This window comes from Sphaeramia orbicularis, chromosome 4 (genome assembly GCF_902148855.1).
Source record: "Sphaeramia orbicularis chromosome 4, fSphaOr1.1, whole genome shotgun sequence".
Classification (NCBI taxonomy): domain Eukaryota; kingdom Metazoa; phylum Chordata; class Actinopteri; order Kurtiformes; family Apogonidae; genus Sphaeramia; species Sphaeramia orbicularis.
Window position 1 is genome coordinate 3,284,601 of NC_043960.1, and position 16,284 is coordinate 3,300,884.

The window sequence follows — 16,284 nt, forward strand, 5'->3', positions numbered from 1 at the left end:
CGATGCTTTCATAACCGAGTCCCATCTGATCGTCCAGTCACATTTAGGGACTTGTAAGACGATGTTGAAAAAGGCAGAACGTATTCCAAGACGTTTCCTTCTTATGTTTTTGAACGTCTTTAAAGCACTTGCTGCATGTAGTCATATTCAAGCCACAGTCTGTTTCCCCACCTCATGAAGCAGCTTTTCCAGTTTCTCCTGCAGCTCGGCAAAGTAGCGTGAAGTCACCAGGCCGTTTTGGGATTTGTCCAGGCAGTCTCGGACCAGTTCGACCAACTGGTGCTGGATGAAGCCCAGCACCCCGTCGGCCAGCGGGAGGGAGCTGTCTGGAGAGCAGTGGGTGGCAATCTCCAACAAGCGCTCCTCCATCTGGGCTGTGGCCTGCAGGACAGCCACGACACAAACAGACACAGCTAATGAATACACGTAACGGACCAGTTAGTATGGTTCATAACATGCTTCATACATAAATGGACATATGATTCATAGAGATTCAACATAAATTTCATCCCATTCTGAAACATGAGGAATTAAAAATGCAACGTAGTGATAAAAGATGTGTACATTTGTCGCACAAACCTTTGGAAAGCGCTCTCTGTAAACATGGTTCATCATGACTATCTCATTATCGAAGGAGACACTCGATCGCCCGGGGCTGCACAGAAATTAAACAGATATTTTAACTGATCAACAGATGCATTTGGACATTTCTCAGAACACAATCCAATTCTCCCACAAGGCCCTGGGCCTGGATGGAGGTTCAAAGTGTTATGTCATCACTAGAGACGAGCAAAAGTCAATTCTACCATCCTAAACCAAACCGACACATATTCCCTGTGAACTCAGTACGAGATGTGCTGGAAAAAGGTTTCCTGAAGTGAACGTGTATACAGATACTTTCTATAACAAGCTGCCAAAAGCAATATTTGGAGCTAGTGTTCAATTTCAGCGGCTCTTTAAGCTGTAGTCAGGGTAGATTTTACCATGAGGTTTGATGTAATGCTTTAAGAAATCTTCTATCTAAAGCAGGGACTTCTTCTAGCCAAACAGGCTGAATCACCACCATTGCTCAATTAGTCATTTACTGCAACACGTCAGTATTTAGGCCAATGAGACAGATGTATTATTATTGAAGAATCTTGCTTGATGAAGCTTCAAGTGGAACAGATGGAAGGGAAACCTATCACATGCAAACAGACTCCCTTAGCCATTTTTTGCATGAAAGACGCCTCTGTTTGGCTGTGTGGCTGCAGCTCCCCATCCCACCCTCCACTCCCCCCAAACCCCTGAAACCACCCCCACCCTTGACTCCAGTTCAGCAGCGAGATCCCTGAGGCGCTCTGTTAGCTCGCACGCCCACGCACACCTCACCATGGTGCCAGAACACGGAGCGCTCAAGCATCGTACAAACAGCACCAAGCTCAGCCCAGAGACAAAAGTTGTTAAAGGCTCACAGATCTGCAGTGAGATCTCCACCTGCCCACCGGCCGGCACTGCATGTAGCATCGATTGCAACAGCCTATTACACGCCAAATGAAATAACACGTAAACATGTAGACATCTGCCAGTCTAACAGTAAGAAATGACTATCTGGACCAAATGTGCTGCTCAAAACATGCAACAAAAAAGAAATAAAACTGATAACAATATTCATAATAATGCAATGAACTGGTCACATATCCAGGGTGTCCAATAACACCCTGTGTGTAACAAGAAAAAGAAGAATATGATGAACAAATAGAGGATGAAGCAGAAGAAGACAAATAAGAAGTCCATGTTAACCTAAAATGGTGGCTAACACAGCTTTTCCACTGCAGGTTTAGTAGTTTTCGCAGACCATCTTGTTGTCATAGCAACGCTAAATAAACATATCGTGACATCATCTTCAGCAGACCTTTAGCTATGAGAGTCAACAGTGGAGGAGGACGGAACTTAACAGCTGTAGGTTAAAAGTTTTGAGGTAAAACATTAAAGACAAAAATATAGTTCAGGCTCAAACGTCTGGCCCATTTATCAAGATGGAGCTACTTGAACATGATGACACATTAAAGTAACATCATTTTTTGGGGCTGAACAATGAAGGCTGATGTGTGGTCAGTTGGTTTGCATTACCTGAGGCTCCGGGACCGAGGCCGTATGACAGTGGACGGCCGGCCATCCTCGTCCGTCATGCTATCTGTACTGCGGAAGTGTTTGAAGAGGAAGTGCAGCTCGTCTTGTGTCGGCTGGTAGGGAAGCTGGTGAAGGCGTTCCTGGGAAGACGAGGACGACTGTGGACACAAAGACCAAAAACAAAATGATTAGCCTTATTCACAGATGTACAGCTCTGATTCATCTGAGGGTTGATGGCTGAAAAATAGAAAGTGAAGCAGCCCCATTATAATGATTTTGTTGTACAAGGGAAATAAATATGCCAAAACCGGTCTGATTGTTTTTATTGTAAGTTAATTTTTAGATTTTAAAAAGGCCTTAACAGAGATTTACATGATTCGACAGAAAAAGAAAACAGCAACATAAGAGCAACACGTGATTAAAAGATAACCCCAGTCTATTTTACAATTCGTCTGCCTTCTTTCATTGATTCGTCATGTCTCACCAGTTGTGTCACTGTTGGAAGATTTTACGAGGTCTCATGGCTAAAAACTACAAATATGTGACCAAACAAGTTGGACAAACCTGAAGCTGAAAGAGCATAATAATAAAAGTGTCTTAAAGTGGCCTTTTGCAAGTTAAAAACAGATCTATTTCAGTATGTGCGGCTTACAACACTGATAGTGTTCTCATTTGTTAATTTCTGTTCACGAGGCAGCCAATCAGCAAGAAGCTACAGAATGGAAAAAGAGCTTGATTGGGTAAAAACTTAAAAATCAGGCAGAGGACAACACTTTAACCCTTACATGCACAAGTGTCTGGACCCTCCACTCCTCCATAAGTGGCTCAAAAATGACTCATATTAACATCAATGTGTTTTTATGTTACTTTAGTCATTCTATTATGTTAAAAAAAAAAAATCTTTTGTATTGTATTTTGGTCCAAAAAAAGAATAATTTCATGTTTGAAATACTACTCCATTTTTTTGTAATTTTTTTTTTAACAATTTTAAAATGTTTTTTAAAATATTTTGTAAATTTGAAAAGCAAAATATGTATAATATATAGTATATAACAGTAATAGATGTCAACATCCATTTAGTGGATGAGCCCTTTGGTTTTGCTGTAGAATGAATCGAATGTTCAGATGAAATTCTGTTGTAAATCAATGCAGGTCACTTTGACCCACCTATGGATCCTTGGGATAGTTATACAAAATCTACAATTTCATAAAATCTATAATGGGTAAGTTAAAAAATCTAATGGCATGATGTCAATAACATGTTTTTTGAGGAATACTTGCAATATGAAATATTATCAACTTTTCATTACAAAGATATTGCAAGAAAATAACATCACTGGATCATTTTTGACCCACTTATGCATCTAAGGGTTAATCCCATCTACACAATGTGGGTTTGAGTTTCTAAATGATGAATTAAATGTAGCAGCATATGAACGTAGAGGAAATGTCTTTAATGCGTCTCCAGCAGGTCATTTCAAGGTGATAGTCTACAGAACAATGAATCACACAGACAGAGGCTTCATTATTTACACAAATGAGCCGTTTTATGTCTGCAGAGGCTCTTGGTAAACTCCTCTAAGGCTCAGCAGGAGGTGGTGCGCGTTACTGCCAATCTGTTCCACTTTGTGGCCCATGTGTCCTGAACAGAAAAGGGCCAGAGGGACAGCATCTGTGGACTCCTCCTCAGTATAAAGACGTCAGTGAGGCCCTGAAGAACTCTATTGTCCCCGCTGACCTCTGGGTCTATGCCCGGGTCTGTCCAAAAACTCTCCTCGAATAGATCCACATGGCGGACTCTCACTACAGACTTAGACTAAACTCCTCCCACCGTGAACTGTTCACTTCATGGCCATGTGTCTCTGCTCCAATCTATCAACAAATGGACAATTTTTAAGAAATGTTTGGAACATATATCATCAAATTCAGTGACTCTTAAAACCTCTTTTTATCCCTCAAAAGCTGCCAGTACCCAAGGTTAGTGATCTAAAACATTTAATAACTGTTCAATCCCTAATTCAATCAGATCATGTAAATAATTGTGGTAAAATCCAATTTGTCATCTTTTCATGGTCATCAGATATGACCCATTTGGACGCTTAGAGGCTCCATAGTGAACCAAGAAACACTGTCATCTTTTACAACATTAATTCACAAGTACAACCCATGGAGTTTGATAAATGACAGTGGATGGAGATGATTGTTTTTATGTTTAGTTAATGATATTTTTGCTGAAAAAGTCACTTTTTCTTCAATTTTTTCTGTTTTGATATAATAACCTTTAAATTAACTCTAAGCTTTTATGAACATCTACATGATCAGTGCATTAAAAACAGAAAAACACAAGATTTTAACTGAAAAACACAAAACATAGAGGATAATATTATAATAAATGGTGATAAATCATTTAAGAATGGTTAAATGTAGAGAGAAATTCATTTGGAAGTCCCCACAAAAATAGTTTTAGGTCTTTGTAAAACATGTCTTCGGATATCAAACAAACTGTAGTGTATTTAAAGATCATTTTAATAAAATTTAGGACACAGTTTCAGATATCATCCCTTAGCATCTTCCAAAAATGACACTGAAAATTCATTATGCACATCTGAAACTGACAACAAACTGTGTGAAGTCCACCAACTTAAAAAAAAAACAAAAAACTAGGTGGCAGTGAATTATATAATTTTCCCTCGCAGTCAGCATTTCCTAATTTTCCAGTAATTACCTCAAATTTCAGCCAATATTGATGAATAAATTATATTAAAGATGTCTTTAATAACACTGGTTTTAACACATTAGATCTTAATAAAAATAAATTCAAACATAAATAAATTAAATTAGATAAACTGTCTGGAGCAATTAAGACCTCACAGATTAAAATGCATGACTTTTTAATTACTTGTGTGACCTAAGAGTTACTAAACTGACTTTAAGAGCCTGCAGCCTCCCCGTTCAAGAGCCTTAATCCTTTAATTGCGTGCTGAGTAATCTGGAAATCAGCTTTTCGATGTAACACATGAAAGTTGACATAATCACACCTGACGCTGATAAAAAGAAGTCTCCAAGCATTTTTTTCAGACACCTTACACAGCGGGCACAGGCTTTTCCATCCCCTTATTAAAATGCATATGACTGTGTGTATTAGCGCCCCAGACTGGGAGAATGACTCATACGAACAGATGATGGAGGAAAACAATTAGCGGTTTGTCATGTCAGTTTTGGCGCTTGTCTCGGGTTGTTGCATAAATGAAATGTGCAATCTGGGCCGAGTGAAGTGTCAGAAAAAGCCTGGCTGCTGTGATTCGACCACGGTGGGGGGTGCTCTGGACTGACTTACTGAGACGGTGGAGCTGGGTGGGTTGGTTCCATATCCAGACGAGGGGAGGGACGCCAGGGACCATCTCCGGCCCTCGGCTCTGAGAAGAACAGACACGGATGTTACATAAGCATCAGCAGTATTAGTTTGCATTTCATATGTGAAACTCCTTACATAACAGCAAAGCACAAGAGCGTGAAATTAATTCTGTGTCTTTTCCATAAATGTACTTAACTGTGCTCTCGATTCACAGCGATTCTTTTGTTTGCCATATGCAATGAGATTCATAATATCATGATACACTATATGGACAAAAGTATTGGCACACATCATGGCTACAGCTGGCAGATGTCCTGTTCATGCTGATTTGAGATATAAACATCCATACCTAGTAAAGTTTAATGGGAGATTTTTTTCCCTCAGTGAGATGTGAAGAAGTAGATGGTTAGTTGTGGTAGAAAATTATCATTTACAGTCAAAGAAGGAAAAATATTTTAGAAATTTAGAGGTAGAACATTTGAAATCCTAGTCATGGATAAAAAAAAATTTTTAAATTATCGAGACAAATTGAGTAAAAACTATCACTAAGGGATTTTGGAAGCAAAGATAAGAATTTCAATCAAACTAACCAATGCGATGATATTTATCCCAAAATGAAACTATATTATGACATTTGCCCTTATTGTTTTGTAGCCCAGGCCTCTGTTAGAAAAGAAACACCTGTCCAAATACTTTTGTCCATATAGTGTACATTTGTTCTATTAGAGCACCAAAGAAAACAAGTGCAAAACAGAAACAAGAAGACAAAAAAACAAAACAAAACACAAAATGTAAAGAAAGGCTACCTGTCGGCTCGAGCCAAATGACTGCGACCACGACGGCAGGAAGGGGAAGAGAAGAAGAAGAAGCAGAGAGAGAGTTTCAGCGAGTTGTGGGAATCTCATAAGTGACCCTGTGACCCCTGGCATTCAGATGAGGGATTAGGACTGACAATGTTGGCTTTTGTGCCAGTTTTCATTTGTCCAGAAACAAGAAGACTCACAAGCTAAATTAATTTCAGGGTGTACTTTACATAACAGACACAAATCTTCTCTTGGCCAATGAAAAATGCTTCTGCTGTGTTACACATTGAACAGACTCTATGGCACCGTGGGGTGGATTTATGATAACAGACTTAAAACAAGAATAAAGGGGGTGGAAGTGTTGGATTTGTCAACAGGATGAATGAAAGTTCCAGCAGTTTAACATTCAGAGTATAATCTATTTGCAGCAACTGGCTCATTCAGATGGTTGATATTAAATATTACCTCAGTGTTTTATTAAATTAAGAAGTCATCTCATTGGCAAATAAAAAGCAAATACAATTACATTTAACAAGTATAAACCTATTAGCAAGTTAAAGTTAAAACTAGCAACAACAAAAAAAAAAAGCAAATCAAATACTTAACAGAACAAGAAAAGCAGACCTCCGCCAAGACAGATCTGTCGTAAAATGTTTCAAATCCACTCATGATAAATTCTTGGCTGGATCATTATAAAAAAAAAGTTGAGCTTTGTTTCAAGACTTTGAACATGTTTTTGCAGATTTTATTTGTGAAGCTTGGGGCAAAAGACAGTGTTTAGTTTGGCATTGAGCTGTGGTTGTATCAAAAAATGATGTAAACCAGTGTTATGACCACTGCAATGTTGTTTTATGTCTCTTCAACTCATGAGGGTTGCACATTCAGGAGTTTTACGATCAAACGATCAATCACAAGGAATGGACAGCATTGACAATTCCGTTAACAAGTTTAAAAAAAAAAAAAAAAAGAACATATCGGTCAAAATCAATAATCATTATAATAAATGACAAATTATTTCTTGACAATTTTATGGCTGATCTTTGGTCCTGAATGAAAGTGGAAGAAAACAGATGGTGATAATGTATGTGGTGTGGACACACAAGACAAAAATGACAAGGCAAACACAAAAATACTACAAAAATATGAAAAAAAAGACAACAACATGAAAATAACACATGACAAAAATGACGCAACAAAACGAAAATGACACATGACAAAACCATTGCAACAACATAAAAATCTTGCAGTGGATATCACAAGATGATTATGCAACAACAAAAATGTGATGTTTGACCCAGTAACACAACAATGACAAAGCACGAAAACTGCAAAAAATAAGAAAAAAAAAATAAAACAATTCAACAAGAAGAACAAGACAAGATAAAATGTCACAAAAGATGAAAACAACATCCAAGACACAACGAAGAAAACACAACTGTTGTGATTTTGTGAGTTAATCCTGACTTTCTTTAAGTTTTCTTTAAATAAATATAATCTTGTTAAAGCTGCCACATTAAATTATAATAGAGAAACGAGTGCAATCTCTGGTCAGGTCTCATTCAACAAAATATACATGATACTCTCTCTAAACATGGATCATTTCAGAAATCTAAATGTAGAACATTCAAAACAATTAGAAGACCATATCTTTTCTCAGCATCGCAATAAACTGGAGTGATTTGTGTTTTATTTGATGAGAAAAACAGAATAAACCCTACGGATGGAGTCAGATCCTCCTTCTTGGTAATCCTAGAGGGCAGAGCCTTCATTTTATCGTTGCCTGCTGTGACTGCGTTCTGAAAACAGAACCAGTGTTTTGTGTTTTATGTTAACGTTGTCAGAGCAGGTGCTGTTTTTCCTTCTCCTCAGCATCCCATTTTAGGGCGAGGCACCTGAACTGCTCATGAGTTTTTAACAGCGGTTCTTAGGATTCTCTGAGTCTCTGCTGCCACCGCCTCAGTCATAGGCTGTGCAGGCCTGGAGCGAGATGAGTGTGTTGCCATAGGAACAGAGCTGAGTGATGTGTGAGTGGGCTTCGGGGGTCCCCTCTGCAGGCTGAGTCAGCCTCACGGAACCGCCGTTCACCTTCAGCCTCTACACGTCTGCATCCACGGCAACACCTTCATGTTTGTACTTTGTCGTGTTCTGACTATAAATAATCATTTAAAACTGCAAATAACTGTCTAGATTCTTCAACTGTCACTCAAAAAGATAAATCAGCCATTAAACTATTAAACATTTGCGGTGATAATTATCATCAACAAGTAAAATGAATTATTAAACAAGGAACAGGTATGATGTGTCCAAATATTTTTGACAATATAGTGTGTTGGGTCTGCGCGATAAAATGATTATCATCATTCTGGTTAAATTTGGACATAGTTATAATCATATGTATTGTGATATAATAGTACATTTTCTTAAGGTTTTATGTTTGTTCACAATGTCAACTAAAGACATATCCAAGTGTTTTAATGTTTGTCATTTACACAAAGTGTTTGTTAAGTTCTTACTGTGCAGAATAGATTAAAATAGTTTTATTTCTATGACTTCCACTTGGGACCAAAACTCAGCGTTTAAACTGGAAAGACATAATGATCTGATATTTATCGTCATCAATTGATATGAAAATCTGTAACTTTACAAACATTGTGCAGACATTCTTTTGGGATGTTTAAGATGTGAAAATTCCACCTCTTTGAGAAAAAAGTTCAAGAAGGCAGAGCAGACGTACCTTCGGGCGAACGGAAAGTTGAGGCAGGCACTGGTCGACACATTTCGGGGGCTGTCTAGTGGGCTACTTGCAGCTGAAAAAAGGAAAAAGACAGAGTAACTACCACTATTCACCACTGTAATAACAAACGGACAATACAAAGCCCTGAAAATAGATCAGAGGTGACCACATGGCTCCGTTTACAAGTGGAAATCTTCCAAAAGGGATGACGACATGTCTATGCAGGAACCCTCCATTACTGCAAAACTCTACGGCATCAAGCAGAAACTCACAATAGTGCCATTTGTCATCAGCGTTACTTTCCATACATTACAGGATCCTTCAAAGGACATTGTTAACTGGGGGGAAAGCCTCTGATTTGATCTCACCGCATTCTACAGACCTGGTTATGATCTGTGGTTCTTTTTTATGTAAGTGTCTGAGTACCAATTAGGACACAAGAGAGACCCAATTAGAGCCTGATCGCACCCTGTGATTAGATAATCCTCAGTGTGATTGAGTTCAAAAGGGAGCACATCTACATACTGCTGCGATGAGGAGCTCTCCAGAAAAACTCTTTTCATAGAGCACAGCTGCTGCGCGGTATTAAAGGGATGCACGCCATTCGCTCAGCTGCAGGAGGATGACTGATCGTTTTCAGGCACAACACTCGGCAGGTTTCTACAGCCCCGAAAAGTCCAAATCAATACCCAACATGGTCTTCAACAGACATGTGAACCAAAGTGAACACGTTTACATGCACACTGAGCAGGTGTCCACTAGGGCTGCAATGACTAGTCGACTAGTTGATGAATAGTCCAGTCGACAGGTCGTTAGTGATGTCATGTACTTATGTACTTTTGATGTACTTCTAATTTTCATTTTATTGCTACTGCAGTATTTGTTGGATATTGAATAATTAACTGAATATTTCTTTAAGAAAGTTTGTTATGCATTTTAATTGTTGTGCACCAAAGGTTCTATTTAAAGAAAATAAAATAAATTTTATTGCTGCAATAAATATAAATAAGAGTCATTGTTTTTTTTTTTTTTGCATAATCTGACTAGGCGACTATTGAAATAGTCATAATTTGCAGCCCTAATGTCTGCATAAAACTGTTTTTGGTTTATAGCGCTTAAGTCAGGGGTGTCAAACACACAGCCCACGAGCCAAACCCGGTCCACCAAAGGTTCCGATCCTGCCCATGGAATGAATTTGAGAAGCGCAAAAATGACAGAAGATATTAACAGTCAAAGGTGTCAAACAGCTGCTCAAGAGAAAAATCAGTCCCAGCTACATTAATACATTTAGTTTATACAGTTAGTTTCAGATCAATGGATAACAAGTTTCTAATAAAGTGAAAAAGAGTTCATGTCAGACATGAAATATATGTTTACAGAGTCAAAATTATTTGTGTGGAGATGGTGTAGGTGTCGCTCGGTCAGTTTTTCCTGGTTCAAAACTATTGTTCTTGTATATCAGCCTTCAGTCAACTATGAGTCGAGCTCCAGTTTTAACCTTCAGAAACAGGTTTTGAATGCTGCTGATTGTAGCTGTGTTCTGACATGAATTGACAAAAACACAGACATTTAGAAACAATAATACGGACGCTTGCATTCCCCACTTGATTGGGTGGTACGTCCTGCCCCAGACAATTTCGGTAAGAATATAAGACGACTTGACGACTAGACTTTGATTCAACATAGACAATGAACTACCATCCATTTTGCTCTTGGTGTTTGCTAGTAGCTGCTTTTTATGATGATGATACAGATTACACAAGTAGTCAAGGTGTTACTGGAGAAGTTTACCACTATTCCCATCCTCAGTTGCTACCACTCCCCCAGTCTTCTGATATGCATTTCAGGTGCTACAACATTCAGAGATTGGCTCTGAGATCAGAACAGTATCAATATATCAGCTGGATGTCTGAATTTGCTGACACAAATATTGTGGGCATATAGGATGTCTTTTCACCACTGGCAGTGTCAAATATTTATACCGTGTTATATTAAAGGTTTTTTCATATATTTACGTGATTACCTCCGCCAAGGAGGTTATGTTTTTGCCAGGGTTTGTTTGTCTGTCTGTCTGTTTGTCTGTCCGTTAGTGTGCAACATAACTCAAAAAGTTATGGACAGATTTTGATGAAATTTTCAGGGTTTGTTGGAAATGGGATAAGGAAGAAATGATTAAATTTTGGTGGTGATCGGGGGTGGGGGGGCCCACGGGGGGGGGCCACTGATCAGCCTTGGTGGAGGTCTGCGCTCTCCGAGTGCTTCTAGTTTCATCTGTGTTCAATCAAAGACAATGTAATGAAGGACTGACAGACTTTAAAACTGTAACTGTACTTCTATTATGAGTATTTCTTTGTTAAGACAGGGTAAATAATAAAAAAACAAAATAAAGTAACCTGAATATCAGCATCAGCTATTGACCTCTATAAAGGTATCATGTAAATGACATTCTCTGAATTCTGATATCCAAATTGTTGCATTTTCTAATTCAGACATGTGGGATGTGGTTGTATTATTCCAGTTCAATGAGGACTCTTTAGACATGTTTACCACGTATTTGGAAAAGGCCACTAATTTGTGACACACTAGCCTTGTTTCCAGTCGGCTGGAGCAAAGATCTGCTCTGGTGGAGACGGATGCTTCAAAGAAACATCCACATGTCTGATCAGAGGGAGAAACACATGATAACAGGGGATACCACCAAGATTTAACAAAGTATCAACAAATGACTTTTCAGGAAGGCGTTTAAAAGGGACAAAAGTAAGACGCTCACTGTCTGCCACTGATGGAGAACCCTATTTTTAATGGAGGCATTAACAACTGCACGTTAACAGGAATATTAGTGGAACATTCATTTTAATTAGCATTGTAAACAGCTTATTAGGAAACATGTTTTTTTCACAACAAGAGCAGAAACCTAAAACATTACGTGTATGTTAGGGCTGCATGATGAATCGATTTTAAATCAAAATCGGATTTTTTAATTAGGACGATTTTTAAAAAAGGGAAATCGTAAAATCGATTTCATCTTTCTCGTGCCTCCAGGTTGCGCGCTTGCGGGCTACCGTAGGCTCCTCCTCCTATCAGTGACAGCGGTCTGTCACAGAAGTCTGTGTAATGACCACGGATGTTAAATCTGTTAATGAGCCTGCAGTACTTAAAGCAATATAAGCCGTGGTTTCACACACAGATCCCGCAATTGAAATGTAGCTGTATGGGGATCACTCATCTTCCGCTGTCCCGGATCCGTATCGTACTGTCTTCTTCCGATCCAGGTCCGGGTCGCGGGGTCAGCAGCCTCAGCAGAGGAGCCCAGACAGCCCTCTGCCCAGACACACCAGCTCCAGGGATAGAATCCCTCCAGTGTGTCCTGGGTCAGTCTCTTCCATGCACAGATCCCCCAGTTTAAACAGAACTGCATGCAGATCACTCATATTACGTGGTCCACAAACACTCGACTGATGCCTGTCACTGTCTTACAATGGTATCACTTCTGTGGGCCCAGATACCCCAACAAGGAAAAAAAAAACAAACTTTTTTAAAAATAATTAATTCATTTCTTTTACTTGCTAAATTTTTCATTCACAAATGTAAGTTCTGTAACACAAAACCAAATATTATTTATTTTTTGAAAGATGTTGAACTTTATTTAAAGCTGTTAGATAAATTTGGAAACAAAAAGGTTATAAAAACCATCAGTGTTTGCTCTGGTTTGGACATTGTATTGTAGTGTGTTCCCCCTGGCAAACTTATATTATTTTCTTGTTGTATACATTGTTTGTATACTCTAATTAATTTTAAAGATTTAATGAAGAAAAAAAAAACTTCTGTGGGTTCATCACGTGATACCATCACAGATCTGAGGTAGGGAGCAGTGTCTTGCATTGTGGGCTGCTCACGAAAATGGCATGCTGACTTCTGTTGTCTTTTGTAGTTTTACCCAAAAATCGAAATCAAAAATCGAGTTTTTAAGAGGAAAAAAAATAGGATTTTTTTTTTTTTTTTGCTAAAATCGTGCAGCCCTAGTGTATGTAAACGCACACGCTGATGCTTGTCGTTCCTCATCATATGCATTATGGGAATAAATGTTTCTCTTTCATTTCTTCCCATCTGTAACTCATCCCACTGTGTGAAAGGGTTACATCTGTGGGAAGACCTGACAGGTTTGGCAGACACTTATAAGTCTGTTTGTTGTCACCTTTACGTAGAATTATTTAGTGAAATTACACACTACATACTCTGACTTACCCATTTAACCCATAAAGACCAAAACATCCACACACTGAACAAAACTGTCTACTGATCTAAAATGTTTAATACCTGTTGATCCACTAATTATATCAATGCATGTAAATAACTGGTTTAAAATGCAGTTTGTCATCTTTTCATGGCCACCAGATATGACCCATTTGGATGTTCAGAGGCTCCATAATGAACGTGGAAACACCATCATCTTCTACAGCATTGATTCACCAGTTAAAACCCATGGAGCTTGATAAATGACAGTGGATGGAGACACTTGCTTTTATGTTCAGTTATTGATATCTATGCTGAAAGTTACTTATCTTCAGTTTTCTCTGTTTTTGATATAATAATCCTCAACTTTAATTTGAGCTTTTATGAACATCTACATGATCAGTATATTAAATATAGGAAAACACATCATTTTCACTGAAAAAATACAAAATACAATGGATAATATTATAATAAATGGTGATAAATCACTTAAGAAAGGCTAATTGCAGAGAAAAATTCTTTTGGGAACTGTCATAAAAGTAGCACTGGGTCTTTATGGGTTAATGTCTATTAGCAGGTATCAGGTCTTTAGCGTAACTGAATATTTTGCAGCATTAGACGTTACAGCTGACACTTATTACTGAAGATGTGAAAACACAAAGAATCTGCATCACATTAAAACCACCACTGTGTTAACTGCACGATACATAAACAATAAAACAGTCAAATCAAGTAGGTCTACCCTGGAAAGGTGACAATTAAATAACAGTGGAAATGTGATTTAATGAGCAGGTCATGTGTTTACTGAATATTGACGTCAATCATTTCCAACTCTGACATCTGGTCCACAGTTCTAAAATTCAGGTGGCACAAAATAAAAGGAGACAGCTCAATATGAAGTGTTTAGAAAGTGCAGTTTAAATAATTCAAGAAACACCACAAAATGCAAGATGTTCTTTTTGCTCTGACAGAAGAACGGAACAGTCTGGACTACAGCTGCACGATCTGGGGACAGTCAAACTGTGATTATTGTGCACAAATTAGTCATAATTTTTGTGTCTTCATTTTCAACTCTAACATACCATCTACATTATAGATGGTATGTGCTTCATACAGATTCTATGGGTAGTCTAAAAAAAAAAAAAAAAAAACTTAAGAAATGTAGAAAATAAGTAGAAGCTTTGTTTTTCATGTTTTACACAGTAGATCTCTGCTCACAATCACTGACTAAAATATCACAAGATACATATTGGAAACTCCAGCCTTTTAGGATATAATTGCACAAAATGACAATGCAACTGCACTTTGATTAAATGTGCAGCTCTAATTTGGACTGAAAAACATAAGATCTGTTCAACCTACAGATAAAAGTGGCCCATATTTCATCTTATTCATTTGCATGTGAATCAGATTCTCACGTGCATTTCTATAAAGAGATGCGTTGGTCTTCAGTTCATATATTTAGCTTGCAAACTCAGAAACAGATTGACAGGATGATTACTGAAGAAATATTAGTGGTCAGAGGTCAAGGTCTGCGTGAACTCATTCTCATTCTGACAAACACGTCAGCTGAGGAAGGGTCTTCAAATGTGGAACAAATGTTCACTTGGACTGATGAATGAACAGATTGTACTTTTGGTGCACAAAAAAACAGAATAAATGTTCTAACTACTGACTGACATAAAAAAGGTAATTACATTAAGTGGCTACTTATGTCAAACACTCATCAAAGTCTATTATGTGTACTTATTTTCAACTCTAACATACCATATACAGCTACTCTAAATACATAAAAAAAAATTTTTATAAGTGTAAGTAATGGGTTTCCTTTTTCATGTTTTACACACTGCTCACAATCACTGACTCTACATGATACACATTGGAAATTGCTGCCTTTTAGAATATAATTACACAAAATGACATTGCAGCTGCAGTTTGATTAAATGTGCACCTCTAGTCTGGACTGATTACCATAGGATCTGTTCAACCTACAGATAAAAGTGGCTCATATTTCATCTTATTCACTTGTATGTGAATCAGATTTCCACGTGCCTCTCTATAAACATAACATGATGCGCATTTTTATTCCCCCTTGGCCAAATGTAGTGTAAGATTCTGTTGAAAGTTACTGCCCTATTGTCTAAATGGAAAACTTATTACATACATATTTATATTTGAAATTACTCAGATATTGTAACAGCACAAGGCCATTTGACCTTGAAAAAGTAGGTCAAGGTCACCTATTTTTAATAGGCTTCTGCTCCATGCCAAGATGCCTACACAGTATAAATTTGGTGCAGATATATCAATGCATTCTTCAGATAATGTGATTATGTCATTGAATGGACAGACAGGCAGATAGACAGATGACAAAATGATTACAATGCCCCTTTGGCCATTTCTGGCTGAGGGGTAAAAAGGTATGTTGGTTGTCAGTCCTCTCAGAAATAGATTGACAGGGTGATTACTGAAGAAATATTAATGGTTAAAGGTCAAAGCTCTGTGAACTCATTCTCATTCTGATGAACATGTCAGCTGAGGAAGGGTCTTCAAATCTGGAACCAATGATCACTTGGACTCAGGGATGAACAGACTGTACTTTTGGTGCACAAAAAAACAGAATAAATGTTTTAGATACTGACAAGGGAAAAAAAAAAAGGTAATTACATAAAGTAGCGACTATTGTCAAACACTCATGACAGTGAACAGCCCAAATCACATGCAATCAGAACTTGACACTGGGATCTGGTCCACTTCCATATAAGGCTGAACGATATGGACAAAATTTCATATCTTGATATTCATGCCAGATATCTCGATATCGATACAAAACGATATGACTACAGGTTTGGTGAAAACCAAGCATTTTTCAGAAAAATACAAACATCATAATACAAAAGAATGTGGAAAGTGCAGTTTTATTTATAAGAACTCCCTGCCAGTCATCAACATTAACATAAAGTACGAATAAATCAAATTTGTTGTGACTTCCAGAGCTGTACATGCAGGGCGAGCGTGGGGGAAATCTACATTGTTTATATCGTTGC

The 16,284-nt window shown here is 37.9% G+C and overlaps 1 protein-coding gene across 2 annotated transcripts in view; it reads right to left on the reverse strand.

Moving 5' to 3' along the window:
- The window catches only part of mast3b (microtubule associated serine/threonine kinase 3b), a 58,372-nt gene that overhangs the window by 20,358 nt on the left and 21,730 nt on the right, over positions 1-16,284 (reverse strand). For both annotated transcript variants that reach the window (XM_030132354.1, XM_030132355.1), the window contains 6 exons: positions 9,005-9,077; positions 6,274-6,294; positions 5,450-5,528; positions 2,113-2,270; positions 580-655; positions 172-381 (listed from right to left, as the gene is read on the reverse strand). In XM_030132354.1, coding sequence (XP_029988214.1) covers positions 172-381; positions 580-655; positions 2,113-2,270; positions 5,450-5,528; positions 6,274-6,294; positions 9,005-9,077 — 617 coding nt within the window. The remainder of the gene's footprint in view (positions 1-171; positions 382-579; positions 656-2,112; positions 2,271-5,449; positions 5,529-6,273; positions 6,295-9,004; positions 9,078-16,284) is intronic.